General features: G+C 36.6%; 1 protein-coding gene across 2 annotated transcripts in view; it reads right to left on the bottom strand.

Annotated features, from left to right (window-relative positions):
• The window catches only part of VPS41 (VPS41 subunit of HOPS complex), a 184,657-nt gene that overhangs the window by 7,165 nt on the left and 149,721 nt on the right, over positions 1–27,771 (bottom strand). For both annotated transcript variants that reach the window (XM_081147818.1, XM_081147819.1), the window contains 8 exons: positions 26,347–26,388; positions 26,150–26,200; positions 23,524–23,661; positions 16,203–16,257; positions 14,038–14,178; positions 12,856–12,992; positions 2,097–2,196; positions 1,939–1,983 (listed from right to left, as the gene is read on the bottom strand). In XM_081147818.1, coding sequence (XP_081003944.1) covers positions 1,939–1,983; positions 2,097–2,196; positions 12,856–12,992; positions 14,038–14,178; positions 16,203–16,257; positions 23,524–23,661; positions 26,150–26,200; positions 26,347–26,388 — 709 coding nt within the window. The remainder of the gene's footprint in view (positions 1–1,938; positions 1,984–2,096; positions 2,197–12,855; positions 12,993–14,037; positions 14,179–16,202; positions 16,258–23,523; positions 23,662–26,149; positions 26,201–26,346; positions 26,389–27,771) is intronic.

The raw sequence follows: 27,771 nt of genomic DNA, 5'->3' as shown, positions 1-27,771 counted from the left end.
AGGTGCAGGTCCTTTGTCTGGAGCTGAAAAAGCTCAAGTTATGTGACATGGAACGTGCTTCGGTGACACTGCAGGTGGGCGAGAGCACCTGAATATAGTTCCTACCCGTTCTATGGAAGTGGAGGAGGATGTTGACAATAGTGATCACTGGTACCTCTGGCCCAGACAGTTTCTGTGCTCCTGGAGAGCTCCTGTGGTTTCTCAGCCTTCTCTATTTGGTCTCTTTTTCTAGTTTGTTGATCAGAAGCTGTTCATCTAGCACTCTTGTCTCTCAGGAGTAAGTTATCTCTAAATGTGTGTGTATATTTCGTTTGCTCATGGGACAAGGTAAGTTCAGCATTCTCCGACACTGCTGTCACCTTTGACCTATGTTTTAAACTAGTCCTTTCTTCTTCGTTTTTCCTGTTAGCATACTTCCTTTTAAATTTTTTATTGAATTTCCTGGGGTGACATTGGTTAATAAAATTATATAGGTTTCAAGTATAAAATTCTGTAATACATCATTTGTATACTGTATTGTGTGTTCACTACCCAAACCAGTCTTAACAGAAGTCCAGCTGTAGTTAAACGAACTGCCTTAGGAGGACTGCTTATTTCTGAGTTGGGATGGTTATCAAATGAAAAGCAGATATTATGGTAGTGTTGCCATGTGAGTCACAGGTTACTTGCTTGGCCTTTACATCATTTACTACAACAACAAACTGGGGACAATTTCATAGCAAACTTAACATTTATTTAAAAACTTAGAATCAGTATGTGTATGTGTGTTTCCTGCTCGTGAACCCCCCTCCTACATAGAAATGTTGAACACCACATATTGAGGTGAGTTTTATGGATTTAGAAAAATGCGTTGTCAGTTCACTACTGCCTTTGTCAAGACCATCCACTGAGTTCAGGGCAGAGCTGTGTTAAACCCTAGGCTGTGACCTTATATTGTACCGCACTTCTGCAGGAATTTAATCTAATTATACAGTGCAGGTGTATGTAGTCTCTTTCTGTTAATACACTGCCTAAAACACTATGAAAGCTCACCTTTTTCCCTGTGCCACTGTGGTTTGTAACATAAGCAGTTAAAATCCAAACCTATTTATTTTCTCTAGAAAAGACCCTAAGTGAAAAAAGTTCTCATGCTCCTGCCATTATTAAATAATCCCTTAAAGCTAAGTAAATGGTACATCAACTAGGCCATTCAGGACTCCTCTAAGCTTAATTTATATTAAAAAACAAAAAAAGGATTTTTTAGCATCTGACAAATGTTCTTTAATGTCTACTTTTAAATTATGGACTTTCTTCTTCTAGTGTCATATGATCCTATGTAAGGTGCTCTGATTATACATGAAGATAAATAAACCAAAAACTATAAATAAGCAAATAATGTCTCTTAAGTAGTTACTATTCCAACTAGATTGGGGGGGGGGGTATTATGTTTCCATTGAAATGTGAGATAATTTGGGTGCCAAAACCATATAGAAGAAAAAAATAAAGAAAGAAAAGAGAAAGCTTCCTATAAAAAAATTTCCCACATACACACATGGTTCTTCAACCTTGGAATTTAAACATGTTGATGGTGAATTTCATTTTATTTTGTTTTATTCTAGATCACTGCTTTTCAAAGTATGGCCCGTGAACCAGTAGCATCAACATCACCTGGGAACTTGTTAGAAATGCAAATTCTCAGGACCTACCCTGGGATTACTGACTCAGAACCTCAGTGGGTAAGACCAGCATTCCGGGTTTTAACAAGCCTGCCAAGTGATGCTGACTTACTCCACAGTTTGAGATCCTCAGCTCTAAAGAACTGCACAGCATGCAACTAAGAGTAGTTGTGGGCTGAAATTCTTCTCTAAACTGGATTATCCTGAAAGTTATATAATTTTATAAAAATTCCACTCATCAACACATATTTGGGGATTTCTTTTCCCCTCCAAACCATCTTACCTGATGGAAGAATAGGGGAAAGGCACGATTCACAGATGTTCTCCTCTGCAAGGAAACACATACACTTGAGATTACACAATGTTTCTTGTTTCTACTTGCTCTGTCTCTTCTGAAAGTAAAGTATATAGTTCCAATATGATTATTTCACTTTTACTCACCATCAACCAGAATGCCTTTCATTTGAGTTCGATGCATTTTCTTCAGTAAAGACAAAGAGTCAGCTACGAGAATCTTCTTGCAGCCTTCACGAAGCAGAATCTAATGAACACAATAAAAGCCATCTTAAAAAGACTCAAGTATTGGAGAGGGGGACTCTCTAACTGGGGACTCAGGAAAATTAGTTTCTTTAACATATTCCACAGAGGCACTCTCCGGCTCCCTACTCTCAGTACCTTCTTCCCTCCAAACCACTGCCAGGCCCACCTTTCCAGCCTCCATCCAGTCATGACTCTGCAATTTTTCTTATGAACATACAGTGGTTCATGTAGTGCTTGTAAAATCAAATACCAAGCCAAAGGCTGGCACAGAAGGCCTTCTATTAACTACCCCTACTGCTGTCTTATAGGTCTTCCTAATACAGACTCTCTCTGGCAGAGTTTGGCCCTTACCTGACCAGGTCATTCCAGGCCCCAGATCTTTGCCCAGGATGGAAAACCTGCTATTCCAAAATCATTTATTTCATAAATCCATCTATTTCCTACACAAATATTTTACTGTACTGTCTATTATATATAAGGCAGAAGAAATGGAGCAATAAATTAAAGAGATGTGATCTCTGTCCTAAACCCCCTCCAGGGTGCAAACCATCTTATGTTCCTTTCAAATAGGAACCAAACCATTTAGCAATTAATGTGGTGTGCAAGTGTAATTAACTACATTAATCCTCAAATTTGGTGATTCTGAAAGGGCTGGCAACTGACAAATGACTGCAGATATTAAATATTCTGTTGCAAGATTCATTTTCTTACTCTTCACCTCAGTACTGTATTTTTGTTTTTTTTATGCATTCTTCCTGTTATTCATAGGCTTACTTATTTCCCCTCTCTCTGCCTGGAGAATTGCAGAGCTAACACTTCAGCAGCTTCCGAAGTCAGGATGCAGGCAGCAGAGGTCAAATGCCCGTTTTCATTGATACCAACTTTGTTTCAGAGCTGGGAAGACAAAACTGCCCACTTGCTTTTAGGCAGGTAAGAGGCAACCCACCTTACCTTTCAAACCCATTCTGCTGGCCCCAGTGTGAGTTTCCACCCTTTTCTGGGTTTTCTTAGGTATCTTATTAGAAATTGAGAGAGGCTGTATGAAGCATGTTTAAACCAGACGGTATGTTTACCAAAACTCACTGCTTTTCAAAGTGGGAGATACTCAAGGCCTGAGAAGGTCTGGTGCAGTGCCTGTGGCGTCCCAATGTGCTTCTGTGCATGTGCCATGTAGCTGTCGTGGAAACCCACATAATGATGGCATTGCCGCCTCACTGAGGTCCAGCTCTGCGCCACAGTATTTTGCTTTCTTATGTTTTCAGGCCACCAGGAAAGGGAAGTAGGGAGTGACCAATTCGGTCTTCAATCCCCAGTTGTCTGCAATAACAGATGCTCCTCTCAAATCCCTCAAGCACTGCCTTTGGGTGAATGCAGCCAGAGGGCTTTTCTCCTAATTATATGAAGGCTATTATTCAAAAAGATAAACCTAATGTCCAGATTAAAGTTTTATACTACCCTTTCTAGTATCAGTGAGCAGGAAATAATAGTAGTGCTATTTCAACATTAACTGAGGCGCTGTGTATGAAGTTGTATTCTTTAAACTGCTACTAGAAATTGAATTTTTCTGATTCACTTAAAAAACACACATTAAAACTTTGACATCATTAAAGCATACAGGAAGGGGGAAAAAATAACAAATACAGTACGAAAGATATCTAAGAAATACTCATGTCAGTAAACTTAAACTACTCAGCCTCCAATACCAAAATAAAAATTTAGGAAAAATAGTGTCGATCACAGTATCTTTGGTAAAATCTTTCAAAAAGAGCTAGCTCTGACCCGCAGTGGGTGTTTTAGGTTTATTGCATGAATAATATAGAAGGGCAGACCTGGCAGTCTAGACAGAAGCCACAGTGTCTGCAAACTTAAAAAACAGCAAAAAATGCAAACTAAGAAGGAACCATTTCTTCACCAGGATTACAATTTTCTAAATAGGTACAATCTGTCTGTCTGCCCACATAACATATTTTCTAGAAAAAAACATTATTTAGAGGCACATAGCCAGGAGAAAAAAAATACACAAATACAGCTTAGTATGTATGTTACTTTCTACTTCATTTGATTAAAACCCAAGGCTTCAAATCAGAAAAACATGAAAACCTTTTAACTTCATTTATATGGTGCCAAGCTGGTATATATAAAAAAAGAGACAATCACCTGTAGGAAAGAATCATTTATTCTATAACAGCTGTAATAATCTGAAGGCAATCCGAGGTAGTGAAACACTGTACAAGAATAATATAGTATTATATAGGTATTGTTTTCAGTATCAGACTTATGACAAAGCATTATGTTGACTGCATTTCCATTAGCAACTACATCAGTGACTCATGAAAAATATGCTGTTGTTGACAATGACTATACTCAAAAGCTCATACTTGAGCCCGGCCAGGCGTGGCGCAGTGGTTGAGCATTGACCTAGGATCCAGGAGATCTCGGTTTGATTCCTGATCAGGGCACATGCCTGGGTTGCGGGCTCCATCCCGTCAGGGGAGGCAGGGGGAAGCAGATCAATGATGACTCTCTCATCATTGATGTTTCTCTCTCTCTCTCCCTCTCCCTGAAATCAATAAAGATATATTAAAAAAAAAAAAAAAAAAAAGCTCATACTTGATATTTCCCATTAATGCATTTAGTAAGACACTGATTAGTGAAAGCCAGACACAGTAGCATTTGGCTTAAGGAAGTGGTCTTCACCCCTTTCTGAGTTTCACAGTCATGATTTCTGACTACGTCCATCTTCTGAGGTCATCTCGCCCAGCCTATCTTCCCAGTAGTGAAGTCTCACCTTCTACTGTTTTCTTTCTATCCTTTCAAACTTAATGTTATTCATGCACTTAGGGCACATGCACTCTCTTCTGTTACCCAGGTTCTTAATGACCAGATTGGCATCAAATCACTGCTACTCACATTCTGAGTATTATGTTCCATTACTCTGTGCTATTTTTCTTTTTAAAATGAGACATTTCAAATATACAGAATAAAATAAAATATACCTACCACCTAGGTTGAACAAATCTGTGAATACTTTGCCATGTATCTAAGGTCCATTTATTTCAGAAAATAAAGTATTACAGATATAGCTGACACTTTCTTGCCCTCCACCTTTACTCCTCCTTCCTTACAAACACAACTCCAACTTTGTTTAGTGTATCCAACTAAAATATGCTGCTGGTTGGGGTCATGTAACATAGATTTGGTCAATGAGATAAACAGAGCCTGGGGAAGTATCCCCTCCCACAAAAAAAAGGAAAGCCTCATTAGGAAAAATCCCTTTGCTTCCCACATCTTCCTACCTGGCACGTGGATGTGAGGCCTGGAGATATAGCATCTACTTTGTGACCAAGAGGTAGCAATCTGGAGGTACATTTTTCTGTTCATGGATGTTTAGGCTGTTTCCAGTATAGGGCTATTAAGGATAAACCTACAAAGAACATTCTTGTACAGATCTTTTGTGGACCTGCTTTTTACCTCTTGGGTAAATAGGAGTGAAACCGCTGGTCATGGAGGAGTATTTTTAATTTTTTAAGTAACTGTCAAGAGATTTCCCAAAGTGGTTATACCATTTTATATTTCCACATATTAAGCTTTGATATCTGATAAATCTATCCTCCTTATTCTTCTTGGATAATCTTAGCCTTTTACTTTTTATATATAATTTAAGACCATGAAAAAGTCTTTTGGGACTATGGTTAGAATTTTACTGATGATTACTTTGGAGGGAACTTATGATATGTATCTACTTTTAATAATTAAATAAATGCTCTGATTCAGTTTAATGATTTATATAGAATAATTGCATTTGTGTTAAAAACAAGATAGGGCTATGATTGTCTCATATTGCACTCAGGGATGCTGGTAAGATTAGACTTAGCATCCCATGAGGAACTGAGCTTTTCCATTCTGAGTTGCCTGTATTTATAAGTATGATAAGGCTTAGATCTAAAGTTGTCTGTAGTATGATGCTTTTGTTGTGGCCATGGTTTTACTACTGATTGATTTAAAGACTATAGGTCTATTTTATTTTCTTGAGTATATTTTGGTAATATATATTTCCTAGAAAATTGTTTATTGGAGTATTCAAATATACTGATATAAAACTGTTTGTAGCATTTACTTAGTTTTTAAATCCTGTCTGTATCTGTAGTTCTATTCTCCCTTATTTGTTTGTGATATTTATTTTGTTTTTCTTTTCTTTGATCAACTTTGTTAGAGGTTTTCCTATTAATAAAATAGTCTTCTGATTTTCTCCTTTGGGACTTTGGTGAGGACATTTTTATTCTAACATCCATGTCTCTGTTAACCATTCATTTTATTTTCTATCTCTTAATTACGCTGTGCTGCATGCTAAATGATTTCATCAGATCTACCTCCCAATCACTTAATTCTCCTTTTTAGCTATGTCTACATGTACTATTTACCTTGTCCACTGAGTTGATAACTTAAATGAACACACAATTTCTACTTAGTTATTTTGCAATTATTCCTATTTTCTATCATATTGTTCTATTTTATATTGTGGTACCTATTTTTTCCTTCATGTCTTTATTTTAAATGGACTTATTAATAATGCCTTTGAGATTAATCTAGTATCTTCAATTATTGGAAATATTAAGATTGTCATAACATTTTTCATTCTTCTGTATATAGTATCTCCTGACTTATCCTTCATGATATAGTTTGCAATTCTTTTTATGGTAAGCCCATCATCAATGGAGAGTCCTGTGTGTCCTAGCTGAGGAAACACCATTCTGACTAGTTTCACTTTTGCTCATTTTGAAGTCTCAAGGAATTTAAATGGTTCTAAAGAGTTTTCACAAGCAGGATAGTATAAATTTAGATCCTCCAATTTCTTATGAGTAACCCTCTATTCTTCCCCAACCTTCTCTTCTCCATGAACTCCTGTGATGGCTAGCTCCCTTGTCACTCAGAACCAGAGGGTAGATTTTTTTCTGTGTCTTGAGACTCAGACTCTGTGTACTGCATTTGATGTTAGTTCCTTACTTTAGGTGGGCCAATGGATATTTCTCCTGCTCCCACATGGGTATAAGAAGCCCATAATCTAGAACGTCCATCTACTACTCCAGAGGGCTGCCATAGCAACATTCCCTTTCTACTTTGGATTTGCTCTCACCGTTTCCTGGTACCTGTTCATCTCTCTTTTGAGATCAGCTATGAATTAAAAATAAATTCTTTTTTCATATCCTAGTTAATATTCTTTTTAACAATAAGGGAGTATTCAGTTTTGTCTATCATGTATCCAGAAGCTAAAGCTTCTCTGGTTTAGAAAAATAAATTTCTAGTTTATATACTGTTGACCATGTTAAGCAAAGCAAGTATCTATCAATATAGATTACATCTATAATTACTCTCTTTTAAATCTATTGTATTTGAATTCTTAAAATCTTAGTCTTTATCATTGACCTTGACATTTGGTCAAGTAAACTTTTATTTCTTATTGACTTTAGATATTAAAAATTTAAATAGGTCTATAAGGACTTTTTTTTTTATGGTTATGCTGGCTATTTCCTCATATCTTCTCAGACATCACGGAATTTGCAAATACATTTTGTGATGTTTTCAGAATATTTGTAGGCTACAGAAGTTAGAAGAAGTTTTTAGGATCTATCATCTCTCTCCCCCCAAAGTAGTCTTTGTTTTCCAAAGGATGTCTACTGGCCTTTCAAAGATCAAGTCATTTTTGCTCAGAAAAATCTTTCTTGCCTGTTTCCTCCTGTTTTATCTTGGTTTCCTATTTTATTCTCTGTGTAGGATCGCCTCTGATATTACTTTCAGAAATTAAAATCAGTTTGAAACTCCTTTATTGTGTCATCTAGAAAATGTTTCCACCTGGTAAATAAGACAACATCACTATTAATCTTTGCTTTGTAATCTCTATTTCTTATTAAGAGTTTCACCAAGCCAAGTAAACCACTGTCTGATCTTTTCTTTCCTCAACTTCATAATGGCATCAGTTCCCATCTCAAAAAACATTTGTAGGCACTGATTACCAAGTACAATATTACCTTTCAAACATTCATTTTCCTTATGGGATTTCCATTATTTTTTCAAGGTTATTCAAATCAATGGGTCAACTTCTTTCTACATCCCTCTCTATCACTTGTTTTCTTAATATTACATTTCCCTCCATAATTCTAAGTTTTCCTAAATTCTATGTTTTATTAACATTACCTTTATCCTTTGTCCTCATCATTTTCAAGACAATCAGTTTGTAGTTTCTACAATCAATTTGTTACAAGCATACCCTGTCCTATTATAAATTTAAATAAGAATATATTTATAAGATAGCTGCTGCAAACATGAGATTCTAGATTCTCCCTATTTTCCTTCTTATTTCTCTGTAGTTCATCATTATAAATAATAATTCCAATCAAAAGCAAAACAACAGACTCAATGGATATTTTATAAAGCAATAAAAGAACTGTATATCAGTGAAGATACTACAGTTCATCAGAAACAGCTGCCATAAAAAACTGTCAAGTTTCTGAAATTTTATTTTAAACGATTCTTTGAATATTAAACTTTTTGCTGACATTGCCTTGTTCAAACTGACGTGCTTATCATTAGAATTGCAAGTGACAGTTACCTTGTTTTACAAGCATCCAATGTGATACCAGAGCTAGACTGAGAAACCATTTTACCTAATTTCTAATCCATTATTTAGGTCACAGTATTGTGGGATTTGAATTCTACTTGAAAAAGCTTTGCTTTTTATCAAAGATGGGGATTATTATCAAAGATGAGGAACTGCAGAGAAATAAGAAGGAAAAGATAGAAAGACTCTAAGGTCTCATGTTAGAAATAAAAACAATATTATAAATACAATCATATTTCAATTTATAATAGCACAAAGTTTGCATGTGTCATATTGATCAAAGAAGCTATAGTTGGTTGTCAAAGGCCATTTTATGTCACATAAAAGCTGTGATGAGGCCAACCTGAAATAAATTGAAAGGAAAGAATATTCATTTTATCTTAAAGGTTTATTTCAGGGGTTTATAAACTTAAAAACTCTCTCTTAGAAATTAAGAGTTTATATACTGTGAGTCAAAAGAAACCCATGTGGCCCCAAAAGAGGGCAGGTAAGAAAGAATTTGTTATTTCCTCTTAATTCATTTGTCTCTGCTTTCAAAGTAGAGAAATATGGGAAATGATAAAGAAATAAGGGGATAATAACTTTGACAGGCATGGAGACGTCTGGAGTCAGTTTACCTGTGTGTATGTATGTGTGTGAAGTTTAACAAAATCCAAGTCTTAAAGCTTTTTACTTCTCCCAGAAATATAAATTCAAATCATGAGCCACTCGAAAAAATCGTTGCATCCTACTTATCTCCAGGTCTGTGAGATTTAGTCAGAGGTTCAAACCCAGTTCATCAGTTTCCCAGACTGGCAAGGCATTTTTAACCTTGTTAAACTCAGTCTTCTCATCTGTAAAAGGAAGATGAAAGTTCCTCAAGGACCATTGTGAGGATGAAATGACTGGCTAATAAGTCTATCAAAAGAGAAGTGTTTCAGAACCAAGATGCTAAAGTTCTTAAGGGGAAAGCAACAGAAATGGATATAAATGCTAAATAGATAAAATAAATATTAAATTTATGAATAAAATGTTTTAAAAATATAAAAATTTATACCATAAAAATAATTTGGAAATTGTGGCCATAATTTAGAAATATAATTTATACCATATTGTTTTGTAAGTAATGTATATAAAAATAAATGCTATTTTTCCTTTAAATCGGGCCTAGAAACATTTTAAGTTAAAATAAATTTTAAAAACTTAAACATTAATAATGTGGTTGATTATATTTCCTTAACTTTAATGATGTCATAGACATCTAACGTGCCTAATGCCAAACTTCAATTGAAGAAAGGTGTTTCATTTTGGAAAACATGAAACTTTAAAACCAGAAATGTTCATTTAAAATTTTTCCCACAACTTTCTCTACCTTCTCTTTTTCCAACTAGCAATTAGCTAATGAGTGATCTCTCAAAGCATTTTCAGTGGCCACATAAGTTTTAAAGTGCTGCATATATTATTATAAATCTGCCCCCTTTAGAGATTCCCAGGCATATTAGAAAATGTGGTGCTGACAAACCCTGTGAGCCTTTCTCCATGGATTCCACTGTTTACTGAATAGGTCTTAATGTCTTCCAGGGTCATTCCTCATTACAACCTTGCCTCTCCCTCCCATACGAAGCATGTTCTACATTCTTGAAAATTCATGGACCTACAAGGTTTTCCCCCCAATTTTTGGGATTAACAGGGTTGGCAATTTTTTATCCTGTTAGAACATGTGAAAATCAACTAAAGTTTCATGAAACAAACAAAAGACTCGACAATCAAATTAAAACATGTATGGGAAATCTTTATGGAAACTTCAAAATGCTTTTTAAATAGATGTTATATTTATGATGATCTCTAAATAGGTTGCCTAAAAAAAATAGTTAATATAAACCAGTAAGCCTTTTCCACAGAAAAAAGTTCTAAACTCACTCTTCATATATAAGTAAGACATATGCCCTAGAATTCTTTGAACCTGCCTGAGTAAAGCATTTTCTCTATGCCTCCTCCAACACATCTGAGCTCCAGTGGATTCCTACAGGCTCTGCCACCTTCCCTGAGGATCCCTTCCTCTTTGCTCCAGAGACTCTTAAGGAAAAGCTCTCCGTACATTAAAAAATATAATTAAGAGGATAAAATGTTGGGTTAACAGCTGTTTTAGTGGATACTTTTTTATATGGAATTCATTTTGCATTTAATAATTTTATTTTTATACCCAGCTAGTTCAGAACTATGCAAATTTATTCATAAAAAAATGAATGAGCAGTGAGGTTCAGTGGTGTCCATGACCTTGGTTCCCTAGATTAAGAGCCTAGTAAAAGGTTCTATTAGGCACTTTTGTAGGCATTGTAGAGACTGGGAAAAAAGCAAGGCACATTTTTCAACCTACAGGCTAGGCTTCATGCACTGTAGCTGGAGTACAGAAGGGGTAATTACTTCATCACATTCCTTGGGGGGAGAGCTGTTCAGACACCTAAATGACTGCTTAACAAAATTAGATTTGAAACTTTTGATAACATCCCTTGGGCACTGCAGAATGCAAGCTCCTCATGTTACCTCTCCTCACCTATTAACCTACTCCCATGTTATTCTTTCCTTCCCTGACCTTCTTATTCCCCCTCTGACCACTTTTCCCTAGGTCATCAGGAAACCTCCAAATAAGTAAATACCTGTATATCTTGGAGCTTTTTGCAGAACAGGCCCTCTACCTCTTTGCCTTAACCTATTTCTCTCCCAGAATCCTGATTTCCCACAAGCCCCCATGAGTGAAGGCTCTTTGTTCTCTCACATCCCACCTTCAGGAAACCTTTTCTCCTTCAAAGTTGTATTACACAGTAATAATACGAGTCACCTGTGGGCTGCAAGGCTAACCCCCCAGTTCACCAAGGAGGATGGAGCCTGACTTACAGCCTGGGCTCCCCCTTCCTCAGTGCCCATTTGGATGACTCACTGTGCCCTCACAGCTTCTCCATTAATTCCAATCCAATGACCTTTACTTTCACACCACTTTTTGAACATGTTCACAATGACTCCTTCGGAAACTTTAATGTAACAATATCCTATTCCCTGGCCACAAGTTCTTGTCCCTCCAGCTCTTGTCACTCCTTTACATCTCTCACATATCTTCTTGTTGCCATCAATCTTCCTCAATTTCTTCTTTGCCCCTTGCCTGTTATCTGAGGCCACCACCTGAGTTCAGCAGGCAGCCCCACTCGCACCCTTCATAGTGACTACAGACCCCACAAATCCTCATCATGATCCTCCCCTCTCCTTACTAATCATGGTAACCACTTCTCTTCCCCTAACCTTACGTTTCAGTTCTACCTGAAAAAAATCTTTATGTTCCCAGGAAAGCAATTTCATCCATATTATAACAAAATCTCAGTTTAAAATAAAGTAGGCAAAGAATAGTCTGAATTGTTAAAGAAATGTGCTTTCAATTGTTTTAAGTTGTGTGGAAGCTACTGGCATCCTAAAAAATACTAATTGTTAGAGTCCTTTTAAAGAAAAAATTAGGATGCTATGCAATTAGCATATTATTTATATGAAAATGGTGGGTTCCATTGCTCTTATCACAAATTCTAAATTATTACAGATAATAAAATTGTACTAGTCTAGAAAAAAAGTTAATAAAATCCTGTATTTTAACATGTTTCAGGCAATAGGTTACTGAGTGGCCTCAAGGAAATTATCAAACTATTTGAAAAATATTTTTTTATTCTCCCAAGTGTACATAATATGTTTCATAATATTCATTCTACTCAAAAATGGTTTGGGTGGTCTGATCTAACAGCCATGGAAACCACCCCCTCCCTGTGTCATGCTATATTTACCACACAAATGTAAGAAGGTCTGCTCATCAATAGCAGAAAACTGGGGGGTGGTTAAAAATCATATGGCTTCCATAAAGGGTGATATTTCTAGTTTCTCTATTTGAACAGTTTTCCAAATGTCTGGGTCCTTAACAACTATCAAATTGAATTATTTGACTGATATCTAAAATAAACCCTAGAAATGTTTATCTAGTGATTAATCAACTCACTCAGCATGCTTATTTGTCCAAGAAAGGATACTTACTTGCAAATTGTAGTCTTGCAGAATTTTAACCAAGGAATCTCTCAAATTGGGAATCTCCATTCCTTCCTTGATACGGTGAATCAGTAGAATTGGGTCAACATGCGTGCCAATATTGTTTAACAAGCCAGTAATAAATGCTACAAAATACCACATAAAACAATTAACACATAAACAATGTACATAATGCAATTTTACGCCAAAAGTAACTCAAAGAAAAAAATATTTCCTTCAAATTTCAATTTCTAAACTCTCAAAAAATAATCTTCGTTTCCTTTTCCTCATGACATAGAGGAAAAGCTAAATTTGAAGAATGTAAAACAGAAAACAAATGATTACCTCAGAATACAATTTGCATTTTTAAAGGGGTGCAACTAATATTTATTGAGAATTTACTATGGCTCAGCTACCATATGCTTGTCACCAATATTCTGCAAGGTAGGAATGTTATTTGTCCCCATTTTACAAAAATGGGAAATAAAGTGTTTGTCTTCATTTTATAGAAATGGGAAATGATGTGGTTCACTAATCCATCCAGGGTCACAGAGCTGGCAAGACCCAGGCCTGACCCAAGTTCATGATGCGATGAGTTACATATACCCACTTGGCTTCATTTAAGATCCTTAAACGACTACTTTGTCATGCTAACATTATCCTCTTGAAGCTCACATTTAAATGACAATTATAACAACAATTTCTAGAACTTGAAAATTCTGAAATAGGTAAGTCTTCCTACCAAAAAATAAAGAGAAGGGAGGAGATTTTAAACTACTACTGTTAGTTTCCCAATCATTTCTTTTTTCTTTAAAAGAGAACTTGGGTACTGTTAAAAGTGGCTGCTTTTGTTTCTTTCCAGAATGGGAGACTCAATGCAAATGGTCAAGCGAAGGGCCAATAAATAAATTCTTGATGTAGTAGGTTAAAATATGCTTCATGAGGATAGAGTTAATATTATCAGGTTAACCACTTGTTCTTTATCACATTCAGGTAACACAAAGTGATGGGTCTTCAGGCTTCTCTGCACAGGACTAGTATTGGAAAGTGTTACAATGTCCTTAGCCTATTTTTATTATAGATACTTGATCATATTTTTAACTCAATGTGTCTTGAGATAATTCTTACTCTAGACATAACTGGCTATATTGAGAGACAAAAGTTATAATCGTAGATGGCTTTTTTGCTTACGTGGCTTGTCGATGGAATATAAAATCAGATCTTCCCAGAGCTCTCCATCATCTTGCTCCTTGGCAAATTCAATTGCTTTATCAACATCATGTAATTCCTCCATGATCATCTTCAGGGCACTTCGGCTATTACCCATTCGGCCTAGCAAAGATGTGAGAAATACTTCATTTAGGACATTTTAATAAAACATTGTTAAAGAAATAGCTTATCTCTTAATTTGTTTATACAGTTTGAAAACTAAGACAAAAGCATATTTTCTTATGTGATATTAGCATAACATGGTAAAATAAATGTCTCCTATTTACTGGGTGTTTACTGTGTGCTGAGCACTCATTTAAGTGCTTCACATGAATGACATCATTTCATCATCACTGTAATCCTATGAGGTATATTATACTAACATTTCTATTTTATAGAATAAGACACAAAAACGTTAGTAACTTTCTACTAAATGGCAGATCTGGAATCTGAACCCAGGTCTGTCAGATGCTGGCTTCCTTCTCAGGCCTATATTTTGTTTGGATGGCTTCATACCCACATATGACTAAGACTTGTAAAGGGCTGGGTAAAAAAAAGTGATTAAGCAAAAAAACCAACCAAACAAAGAAATTTCACAGACACAGACAACAGTATGGTGATTACCAGAGGTAAAGTGGGTGAGGGAAGATGAAAGAGGGAATAAAAAGTGATGGATGGAAACCTGACTTGGGGTGGTGAACACAAAACACAATATAAAGATGATGTATTATAGAACTGTACACCTGAAACCTATATAATTTTATTAACCAATGTCACCCCAATAAATTCAATAAAAATAAATAAATAAAATTAAAATAAATAAATATATAAAGGCCTTGGAGTCATTCTGCCTCAAATAGGTAGCTTTGCATAATGTTCTTCTGATACATCATGTTCCAACTGCAAACTCAATGATCAGACAGCTACTTCATTTACCTTCTCTTCCAAGTTCAGGGGGAAAGTCTTTCAATAACCCTCATGAAATAAAAGTATTTGCCAGCTATGCTTCTATTTTATTATCTTTATACACTGTGCTCATTGATTTATTGGCATTTTAAAGGTTTTATTAACAATTTGCATGAGATTTTAATATGCTACATATAGAAAGCTTTACTCAGAGCAAGGGCAGCAATTGCCTGGCTGTGGGCTATCACCCTTATCCCTGGCCCTTGGCCTGCAGCAAGAGCTAGTAATGGATCGAGTTTTCCTCACTCCAGGCAGCCAATATTAAATCATAACAGCTGGCCTGTGAATAAAATTATGTCCCATTTGTTTTATCTTCTATCCCATTTTGCTTTTCCTACAAATATTATTCCCACAATTTGTCTTTAAAAAATAACATAAGTAACAAAACATTGTCCCAAAACACTTTCTCCTAAGGAAGGTAGGCCCTATAACTGACAAATAGTTCTAGGTTTGCTGCTGAGCATCCATAAATCTGCACTCATTAATTGGAAGAGAAGATTTGAGTTATTTTTCACTGCAGAGGCCAAAGGAGCCAATGAGGCCGAGTGCTATATGAGGGAAAGGCGTGAAGTGAAAAAACCCTACTGGTATAGGGAAGAGAAGTGACACTGAAAAACACCTAATATGAACTCTATGTTTTAGCTACAAATATCTGTATAGAGCTTCCTTAGGAAATCTTCAGGAACCTACACTGCTTTTATGCCAATGGTTCATTTTGAAGGAATATGAAAAGATACTAAGTTCTGTGTCTTGGTAAACATGGTACAAAGACTATGAAAGGTGGAAGTAGGAACCAGAGGAACAGGGACAACTGACAGCTAAATCATATTAAAAACTTTTCCTGTCTTTCAAAAACTATGATATTCAATTGCATTTCCTCCATTATTTAGGGTGTGACCTTTGAAAATGAACATTATTTTCTATCAAGATGTGGTAATATAAGCTGATAAGTTTTTTTTATTACACAATACTAATGTTACCTCAACAGCATTTATTAAATAACTCTCCCTTCTCTATTAAGCTGTGAAGTCTCCTTTTCCATGTTTTAAATTCTTATATAAAATAGGTTTTAACCTCTGTGTTACTTTGCTCTAAAACCTATGTCAATTTTTAAGACAGTTTATATCATGTTGTCTTAGTTTCTTAGTTTATGGATACCAAAATGAGTGAAAACTACTTACTTAGAAGATAAACTGTCTCTTCTACAAAGTTTCTCTGGTGACAGATCTCAAGAGCCTTCAAATAAAGCAAGGCAAAATGTTACTACGGCTTATGAGACAAGAACAAATATTATTAGAGTCACTTAGACACACAGGTTTGAAAAAATTTTTCCATTGCCTCACTTTAAAAAACAAACAAAGCAAACAAACAAAAACACAACTATTCTTAGGTTTTGCTGATGGCTGTACCCATTTATCTCTCAGAGAGGTGTTAGTCCTTATACACTTTAACTGACAACACACAGGCATAGGCAAAAATAGGTTTACAGTTGTGAGTACACAAAGAAGAGTTTATTCTTATATTATTATTAATTATTATATTATTTATTTGTATTACAACTCTAAACCTACTTTTGCCCATCCCTGTATTGGAGACAACTCAGAACACTCCATGAATAAAGGCAGAAAGCAAGATGCTGAGAGGTCCTTTCCCACCAAGCTTTCTCACTTTCTGCTGCTTTAGGTTTCTTCACAGCACTGCCATTCCCCAACTGCCATTCCACAGTCCTTGGTTTAAGCTCTGTTTCCCTCCACCAGGATACAGCTGCATTCAAGGGCTGTTGCTCACTGTGCACGTCCCCAGTATTGAGTGCACCATAGTTCAGTGAGCATTTGTTACACAAATAAATAAGAACTGAGAATGTGTCTAATGTGAGCTAACAGGGTTTAAAATAACTGTTCAAGGATCTGTCAAAAATGAGAGAGAAAAAACACCTGACAATTAAGAAGGAGAAGATCAAGTGAAGAAATGAGGGACTACACAGATGATAGCATTTCCTTGAGAATAAAAAACAACAATATGTGATCATAAACAATTCAATCATCTAAATGAACTGACACATATTTACTGCACACTCTGCTGGGCACTAGAGTCAGCTGGATAGAGATGCAATGATGACAGTAATACAAATGCTGATGATGGTGACGACATGTAAAAGAAAGATGAGGAGATGGAGGTGGCTCAGTAGAAGTAAAGGGAGCATGAGTCCACCAGGGAGCATAAGGTCCAGAGAGGGTGACAGAAATGTGACAACACAGAATCTCATGACCAGGGGGAGCATGAATAGAGGGCTATGTGCATAGATACAGGACATGAGTTCTGGTGTGGCCCTCTTATAAAAAGCTTCACAGAGGTGGCATCTGAATGGGGTGCAGTATGAGTAAGAGTCCATCAATAACCTCACTCACATGCCTACTATGGAACCTTCCTATTTTGTTACTCTGCTCCAACTTAAAGTTGAGAATCTTCACTGTGGCCTCAGAAGCCCTGCCTTTCTGTGCAGTAACATCTCACACCCTGCTTAACTCTCTACTGTTGCCTCTCGGCCTGGAGTGCTGCCCTCCCTCCCCACTCTCCACCCCAGCAAGTCCCTCAGACAAATCCTCCGTGGACCAACACCAGGTCAGATCTCAGGCACTTACTCTCATTGCACCTGCACACATCTTCACAAATTCCTGTTTGTCTGATTTCTGTTGGCTGGGACCATGTGCACTTCAAGCCCTGTGTTTTTGCACAATGACTAACTCATAGGTGTGCAATAAATATTTTTTCAATAAATGAGCAGACAAAAAAGGTTTCAGGAGGAAGATTACTGGGTTGCACAGTTAGAGCGGTCATTTAAAAACAACCAGCCAAAGCTGTTTTAAAAACAAGAACCAAGAAGATAAAAAGAACAGCTCAAGTTCTTTAGCTCTTTTGGCTCAATGGTCCACCTTGGGAAAGGACAGCAGGAGCTAGTTTTGACATTTTGATTTTTGACTTAATCTATGCCTCTGGTTGGAGGTTAACTAAAAGAGAGGAAAAATGCTGACCACAGAAATCAACGTAGGGGGGAAAAACCCAAATAAAACATAAAAAGAAAAAAAAAAATAACACCTTACTTTAGAATGGCAATGAAATTAGGATGGCATTTTAAAGTATACAAATCACTTAAAAGAGGAAAAGAAAAGACCTGAAGGTAACAAAGAGGAGGAAACACTATTAATTCGATTACTCACAAGATTCCTTTAAAAGTTACGTGGCAGAGATAATTAGTTGTCCCCAATAACTTTTACTCATTTCTTCTATAGTAGTAAGATTTCAGGTGGGTACCTGACCAGAATTAAAAAAAAAATCTCCAAGCCTCCACAGTGGTAGGAGACTTATGTGACTATTGTCCCCCAGCGATGAAACAGAAACATGGAAGGTTCAGGGAGATCTCTTTAAGAAGCAGCACGTGCGAACCCTTTGCTTTCTTATGTTTAGTCCTTTCATCCAATCTGATCCTGGAAACAAGGATGCTACCATCTCACATCATGAGATCAAGGTCACACAAGGTGGGGGAACAAGAGAAAAGAGCCTGGGTATTGGACCCTATGGCATGCCACCATCAGCAGAAACACTCCACCAGGACTTCCATGTGACAGAGAACTAAACTGCTACTCTGTTTAAGCCACTATTATTTTGGGATTTTTATCACCCATTGCTGAATCTAATCTTAACTATCATTTAGAAAATCCTTATTCATCTTTTCTTAATCCTCACCTGAGGACATGTTTTTATTGATTTTTAGACAGAGAGAAACATTGATGTGAGAGAGAAACATCAATCAGTTGCCTCCCATATGCGCCTTGACAGGGATCGAACCCACAACCTAGGTATGTGCCCTGATCTGGAACTGAACACAAGACCTTTTCTAGTATACTTCAACCAACTGAGCCACCCGGCCAGGGCAATCCTCATTCATTTTGATTAAAAAGATGGCTTACCTCCCTCTATACCATCATGCCTACGAATCATCATCCTAAACAATGGAACATTCTTACCAACTTTAAACTCTTCTGGGATGATAGTAGAGCAGATTCAGGAAACACATGTGAGAAGTTTAATTAGTAAGGGAAAAAGTAAAAACTCTTAAGTCAAAGGAACCTGGGACTATTTCAACATAAAATTATTGAGAAAACAACTAAGTGCCTAGATTTGTGCTAGCAGATAGAGATACAGATAGACAGCTTATGGTTTAGTGAAACTGTGTCATTCACAGATAAACAGATTGTGGTAACACAATTAGATAGGTAGAACATCCAATTGCTTAAAGTAGTTTATTACTGGAAGGTATCCATAAATTAATTTTGTACCTGGAAATTAACTGACACTTTAAAGTACCAGGAGAACCATCTCTCTTTCTCCCTTTTCTTGAGCAAATATAAATGCTTGAGAAAATGCTTGTCTCAAACCACATGCAGTCTGAAGGCTCTCCCGAGCTATCCAAGATAGTAGCCACTTGCTACGTGACTACTTAAATTTAAATTACATTAAAAATTCAGTTCCTAGCCATATTTCAAATACTCAATTGCAGAACATTCTACAGGAAAATGCTGCTGAAAGCTCTTTTAGGATACTATCATATATGATAATTCATGTACAAAAAAACATCTAAAGGCAAGTTTGAAGTCAAGAATGGTCTGGAATGCAAGCGGATGTGTAACAACAAGCTCAAAGATAATGTGAGTTTCTGAAATCTGAATGTCAGATTTTTAAAATGTTTTATGACTAGTTCAGAAAAGTATCTTAAATTATCCTTTCTCCTATGTGAGAAGTAGAGACACTAGAATAATTTCTAGAAATTTTGAGTAAAGTATTAAAAAACATTTCTGGTTCAAATAATTTTTCTATTACTGACACAAGTGAAGTATAAAATCATGGTTCCTTATTTTAGATTCTTGAATGTTCCTGGGCCATATAGTGCTCCCTCTAGAGGAAAGAGTTTGGAAACTAAGATTTTTAAAGCTAATAGGACACACAGGTAAAAGGAGAATAGTAAAAATAAAGGTGAAAAGAATGATAGATTTTGAGTAAAAAATGATGCAAAAATATTTTAATTTTCCTTCTTCTGATGTAGTATAATGATAAGGAACATAGTTAAAATTTGGGGATAACTAATGAGAACCTTATCAATTGTAAATTAAATAATGATTTCTACCTAGCCTTGCGCCTGTCACCTTTTATCTAATTTTGTCTTTAAATTTAATGGAAATCAACTAACTTTGCATTTCTCAGCTTTATTCCTCCAAATTCATAAAAACTACCACCTTGTAAATGCCATTAGATATGAGAGAGATCATAAATTCAGATATAAATCTGCTAAAGATATTAAGCTGACACTGTGCTTTTAACTATTCTATGCATAAGGAAATTAGATTTGCAAATGAAAACAAGTGCCTGTTGACCACACCTGGAAATTACAGAAGAAAGGAGAGTTTAACAGTTTAAAAATTGGTATCTTCCATGATTCTCGAAATACTAAGAAGTATTGTTGTTGTTATTTTAATTAACGTTTTAAACCTGAAAAATAATTCCTTACCATAGTGTAAAAAATATGGGACCTGAAGTTAAAACATCCAGGTTCCAAGTTGTGGTTCTTAGACTTATTTCGCTCCAGCCTTTGGGCTGTTTCTTTCAACCCCTGAAGACTCAGCTGGTCATGTACAAAATGACCTTAATCACCTACCTGCACTTCTGTAGAAATTATATAAAAATAAGGCACATGAAAGCACAGCCCATATTATAAAACACAATAGAAACAAACAATTTTTATTGCCTTTTTAAATCGCTGAAGATGTTATAAATTCCTACCAAATCTGTATCACCTTTAGAATAAACAATTTCATAAAAGTTCATGATTAATTTTGGCATTTAAGAGTTCTGGTGATTTTAAATTCTGAACTCTGGTCTTTGATAACCATAAAGGGCTTTTGATGTAATGTCAGGGACTCTACAAAGTTTTTCACCCAGTACTATTAATTCTGGGATTTCAATCAATTCAAAATAAGTTTGACCTGGATTCTTGAAGATTTCAACCAGTCATCATTTGAAATCACCCCTCCTCTCAACAATTTCCCAGTCCCAGCAAAGGCAAACAACCAGAAATGAGGAAGATAGAGCTGTTATTCTGCCAGAAGTGAATTATCAACAATAGTAGGTCACCATACCCTCTAATAAATGGCTTGAAACCTGAGACATTTCTCATTAAATAAAAACATAGAAATACTGCCTAAGCACCTATGGGACTAAACAATCCAAGTATTCTGAAGTAAAGACTTCCTGGGTGGGAGGGGCATTAAAATTTTTAAGTTCTTAACTTTACATTCAGTAGAAAAGGAGACCAAATTTTCTGAGTCTCTCTTTAGACAAAACAGGCGAACCTAAACTCCATGACCTCCACTTCACTATTAGCATGCTCAGGATGCATTTAATGGGGGAAAACCTACTTTGTTTTTTTGAATTGGTAGTTTTTTCATGTTACAAGTAAATATGAAAGAAATTAGTTTCTCAGATGAGTAAATGTACAGAGGGTTCTTCTAGGGAAAAAAGAATGAGATCCTTCATGAGTTAATAAAGTCAAAGAGTATCTCTTTTAAGATGGCTTTGGGTACCTGAGCAAGGATAGTTACATGTTTTTTGCAAACACACAAATGTTCCACAATGGATCCTAATTAAAAAAAATCTCTCATGAAGAAGTCTCAATGACCTATAACATGAAAGCCCCTGTAGAGAGTTCTAAAAATGTGGGTTACTGATTATTTTATAATGCCATGTTTCCATCATTACCGTCTCTAATCCATTTTATTCAAAATTCTCTTTCAGTGGAAAACATGAGATAACTGAAAAAAACACCTATTTAAAACATAACTGGTTTCAGTACATTTGTGTCAAGTTATTTTCTATGCAATTGGTTCTTTTCACTGGATCAGAGAGAGAAATTCTAAAAGGTCTACACAATTCTCTGTGTACTAGAAGTACCAGGTGCAGGTCCAAAAATTTTCTGATGCTCCCCTTTAGTTAGAGCAGTACACCTTCTGTTGAACATTACTAGACTGGAAAAATGTAAAAGAGATGAGTTAAAAGTGTGTGAGAAACAAACATATTGGAATCTGGGTGGTGCCTCTGCACCTGTGTTCAGTGAATGACAAGAAGGAGCCTGGGCTGGCTACTGATCACCCATGTATTCGGGGCTCTGAGTAGTCAACCAGAAACAGCTGCATCCTCCTGGAAATAATGTTTCCTCAAAAAAGGTGATACAAATGAAGGAGCACTGTTCAAAGAGTAAGATTCTCACTCTTTTTCTAGATTATAGATTGCGTGATTAGAAAAGAGAGGGAACATTTGCTTTTACTTTTAGAGTACGATGATGTATTTCCAAATGTATTTTTGAGAAAATGTCTTAGGGCCAAAATATAAAATGTTAAAGGTTTCCATAAATTAAGTTAATAAGCAGGCAAGATATTTTTTCATTAACTAGAGATTTTGAAAATCTGCTGAGCTGAAACTGGTTTATAGTAAAACCAACACATTTAATAATCCAACACATTAATCATCATGGGCTGAAGAAGAAACTAGGTTGTGAGTGTACATAAGCTGGGTCAAATACTTTTTTGTTTTGCTGATACATACAGCTGATTTAAAAGTACTTGTTACCTGGCTATATGAATTTAGTAAGACACTTGTAGATGTTAGATAGCACTCCAGATGTTATAAAGAATCATGGGAAACAATACTGATGGCCTTAGATTGCCCAGTATCTAGTAACTGCACAGGAAGTATTTAGTTTACTACAGGTACATAAAACTTTCTAGTTCATATTCAGCCCTAACTAGAACTTTGTATTCATTCACGCACTCACTCATGGTGCAACAAACTATTAAGTAAGTGTCTAACGTGTGCTGGTTACTGTGTTCACCAAAATGAATGAGGAAAATCTCCTTGTTCTTGAAGAATTTACAAGATAGTGGAAAAGAGAGGCTAGTGTATATATTTACTCTAATTATAACAGGACACAGTGTGCTAGAGAAATGAAATGTAGAGTGAGAAAGAAATACAGAAACACATAAGGTGGATATTTACAGTAGACAGGGTGTAGGGCCTAAGTTACCAACCTTGAGTCCTGAGTGGAGCAATTGCTTCTGGCTTCAGTCTCCCTCCCAGGCTGACTCTGAGGCCCCATGCTGATCCTGGTAAACTGACTCAGACTCCTGACACAGTTTATGCTATATGGTTGACTAGACCCTGGATTAAACCTTTATTCCAATTAAACCTGGCAGAAATACTTGAGCTCCTTACCAAAATCTAATCCAACAGGACCTCCATCTCTCAGAATGTCCCAGCAAAACCTACTGCTTAGAGAAACAGTCTTCCCCTTGAAGAAGGATAGATGAGCAGAGACAAGAAGACTAGAATAACCAACAGCTTACTCACAATGACAACTTCTTCACCTGAATGTGAGTGACAGAGGCTGTGACTTACCTTTTCAAGTGGGCAATGGGTACTATCTCGGAGAAATGGAAGCAAGTTCGGTCGATCATATTCAGCATAAAGGCTGATCTGTTTTTCATGGTAGCGCTGCCCCTTATGATGGTCTCTTTTGAAAAGCTTATGCAGATACTAAAAAGAACAAAGGGATAAACCATGAATATTAAAATAAGAAAAGCAATACCTGTTTAACATACCTATTTTCAATTCTCAACAGCTTCCATGGTGAGGCTGGGGGAAAAGCAGTTTCCAGGAAAAAATCTGAATGTGAAAGAGAAATACCTTTGCCAGAGCAAGGAGATTCTGAAACTCTCTAGAACAGCCCAGAGTGGCTTGGTTCTACCACTTACTAACTAGGTGGGGAGGTCACTAACCTCTCTGTGACCAGTTTCTTTATCTGGAAAAATCTCAGAAAAATCTCTGGGTTGTTGTGAGGCTTGAATGAGCTACCATTTGTAAATCACCCAGAACCACGCCTGGCATACACTAAACACTACAGAAACGTTGACGGTATAGTTGACCCTTGAACAACATGGATCTGAACTGTGTGTGTCTACTTACATGCTGGTTTTTTTCCAATAAATATACCTCTGTATCCTAGGGTTCCACATTTGTGGATTCAACCAACTGCAGATCAAACACAGTATTTTTTATCTGCAGCTAGGGAACCACAGATGAGGAGGGCCGAGTGTTCGCATTGTTCTACGCCATTTTATATAAGGGACTTGAGCATCTGCACATTTTGGTATCCACAGGTGGTCTTGGAACCAGTCCCCCCAGGATACAGAGGGGCAACTGTAGTTAAGTTTTTGGGGAGTCAAAAGTTATACACAGATTTTCACCTCTGTGAGTTAAGCCGGGCATTGTTCAAGGATCAATCATAGCTGTTAATATTGCCACCGTCATCTGCTTTACTGCAAAAACAAAAAGCTTGATTAATGGTCTCCCTAGGACATAAAAATTCTTGCCTTTATATAAAAGGGGGTAGAATCATGGGATAAGAATATGTTCTTAAAAATTGGAGCAGCAAGCACTAAATTAATCCTCATACATTCTGCATCTCCTCTCTATTAAGAGTATTGAGAATCTGTGTTCGAAATGAAATGCTGCCTGCACTGGTAACATCAAAGACAAAAATAACAACTAAAAAGCAAGGAGAGTACAGGTATTCTAAACCAATTTTCAAAACTCATTACTTTCCCCAGCTGTCTGGAACAGTTAATGGACTTCAACAGGAAGCAATTCATTTTCTACTCAGAGGCAAGATTAAGTCTACCAATACATTACAAAGAAATTGGAAAATCAATGTTCAATGTTTAATGTTAAATGTAAACAAACATCCCATAACCCACCAGAGGCTAAAAGACTTCATCACATCATTCACATAAAGTACATTCACACCTTGAGTAAATTGGTCCAAAAGAAGCACAGAGCATCCACCTGCCCCTGAGGCTGTGGCTGTCAATGAGTTAGGTGAAGTGTGATATTCCCTGTTTGTGTGGTCACTAAAGAAGCCTAACCAGGACAGATGCATCTCCCAAAGGCAAGAACGGGGGGACAGCAGTCAGACAGAACTCCACGTGGTCTGCCTGCCAGTCCAGTGGCCCCGGCTGGGGGTCAGTGTGTGAGCTGGACACATAGTGGTATTTCCCAGAGAATAGGAAGGCTCTGTCACATCAGCTGAGGTGAATTTATAGAGACATTACGTTACCTGACAGGAAGATGAGCCCTCTTAGGGTGAGATCTGCCACAATTTCACCACTGCACTAATTAGACTGTCACACAGATACCCACCACCTGCAATGCTGTCTCATGGCACAAAGAGGCTAGAAATCACTTTTATAAACAAATCCCAAGGTGGCCAGTATAGTGCCACCTTGCTCGGGTCAGCAGATAATCTTGAAATTTAAAATCATAAACGATATAGCAATAGCAGCTGCACAAAACTAACTTTTGAATAAAATACTCTATTCCCAGAGTCTTGTCCTGGGGTGCAAAAAGGTAGGCAAAGATACAAGAGCACTCGTGGTATATGGTACCCATAGTTCTACAGGAATAATCCCTATTTTCATTAAAGCCTTTTCTTTGTACACTTTTTAAAGAACATAGAAAACACCTACTCCTGCTTTACTCCCATAATGACAGCAATGCAGAGAATCAAGGTATTCCCCCAAAGAAAATCTAGAACAGAGGGCCTTAACAGCACCACCACCAAGGCCACACCAGAGAAGTGGGACTAGCTACTATCAGGTGAGTGGGAAAAACAAGACGGTTCCTTGATCATTTTGTGGTATAATTTATGTGATAATTATGTTAAATAGTAACAATAGTAGGAAGTCCCTTACTCCTAAGCAAGCTCGATAACACAAAGTAAATATGATAACTTTTTCTAAAATCACAAATCAACTGTGAGTCAAATTAAAGTGTCTGATCTGTAATTAATCCCTAACCTGGATTCAGGACATATGCCAAATTTTGATAAATACAGAATACTGTCTGTGGTTAAACCTCCAATCTATTAACCCAAAGAGTTCACTGCAGTATTCTCACACCAGTACTGAAAGGTGATGTGCCCCACTATGCAATCAAAGGGGCAAAAGAAGACAACTGTTATGCTCACCACATGCTGTAATTCTGGTCTGTCTTCTAATTCCTCCACTACCTTTTTAATCTAGAGAAAAAAAGAAAAATTTAAACACAGAGTTATGAGGACACAAATATAGGTGCAAACTTATCTGATACACATCTGTCTTCTTTTTGGCTATAATGATCCCAGACACTCATCTGGTAACATATATGAAAATAAAAGATACTCACTGAAATTTTATCTTCATTGTCCAAAAGCATGTCAACAGCTTTCTGAAATGAAAAAAAAAAAAAAAGCCAGTCATTGAAATTTGCCACATAAGAGAAGACTGAACACAATGTATTGTATATCTGTCACAATTAAAGGCAGAAGGCTTATTTTCCATACATAAGGAGGTCCTTAGCCTTACAATCACTGTTAAGTGATATATTTATAAAAGCACGCATTTTAAAATAGGCCTCAACCTGAGGCCTATGTGTGTTGTATACTCCTGAAATGGTACCTTGTTATAACTCACCAAATACAAAATATCTTGACTACACCTATTATAGCCTCCTTGATGTTTCAGATACCTTCACAAGTTTTCATGTGAATCTCAATAATTACGGAGAGAATATTGTTCCCAATACCACAAAAATGAGCTTTTCTTCTGGCCACCTGATTACTGACTGAGTCCCTCTACAGATTTCACAGATATAAGGAGCTGGTCTTATCTGGAGAAGAGGATAAGAGCCAGAAAAAAGTAAGATACCTGAAGTTTCAGAATGATATAAGGCTTATGGACTTTTAGAACTTACTTTAGCTACCTCTGATATTCTAGAAACACAAATTAGACAGTTTGTAACAAGAGCCCACCAGACTGAGCCTCAGAATACCTGGGTGTTGTTCTTGCCTCTGCTACTACCTACCTGTCTGCTCTGGACATTTTTTTCTTCTGAAATATGAGGATATTGGGAGATTACCCTTCAGGTACGTTGTAATTAGAAAACTCTATGATTCCTTAATTTTGGTTCATACTCTTGAATAGCAATTAGTTTCAGCTCATTCATCTTTTTTTCTACAGCTACATTTGCAAAACCAGATTCTTGAGACACATAGGTGGGTGAGTGAAGAGGCATTAGAATATGGGCAAAAGTAATAATTTTTAAATTACTATTATGTTTAATCCTCACCCAAGGAGGATATTTTTCCATTGATTTTTAGAGAGTGGAAGGGAGGGAGGAAGCGGGGCGAGAGAGAAAGGAACATTGATGTGACAGAGACACATCAATTGGTTGCCTTCCACACAACACACACCCTGACTTGGGGTGGGGATCAGACCTGCAACCCAGGTATGTGCCCCTGACAGAAACTGAACCCATGACCTTCAGGTGGGCAGGCTGACGCTCTAACCACTGGGAAACACCAGCCAGGGCTGTAATAATTTTTTATATAAGCGCCTCATCTTCTTAATAATCTTCAGCCAGAGACATAGAACCTCTAGACCTGAACTTCCTGGGAACTGCACTAATTCTCTTTAGATCTGTAGTCCCTAAAGACTTGATTCATTCAGAATGAAAAAAATGAGCTAAAGTCATCTTTCAAAAAAAAGAGGTATATTTAGCTTCTATTTAAATTAAGTTTAAGTTTGTGAAGATTAATAAATAACATATATG

This window comes from Miniopterus schreibersii (genome assembly GCF_964146895.1).
Source record: "Miniopterus schreibersii genome assembly, chromosome: 9".
In the NCBI taxonomy this organism is placed as follows: domain Eukaryota; kingdom Metazoa; phylum Chordata; class Mammalia; order Chiroptera; family Miniopteridae; genus Miniopterus; species Miniopterus schreibersii.
This window is presented reverse-complemented; position numbering and strand designations above follow the sequence as displayed.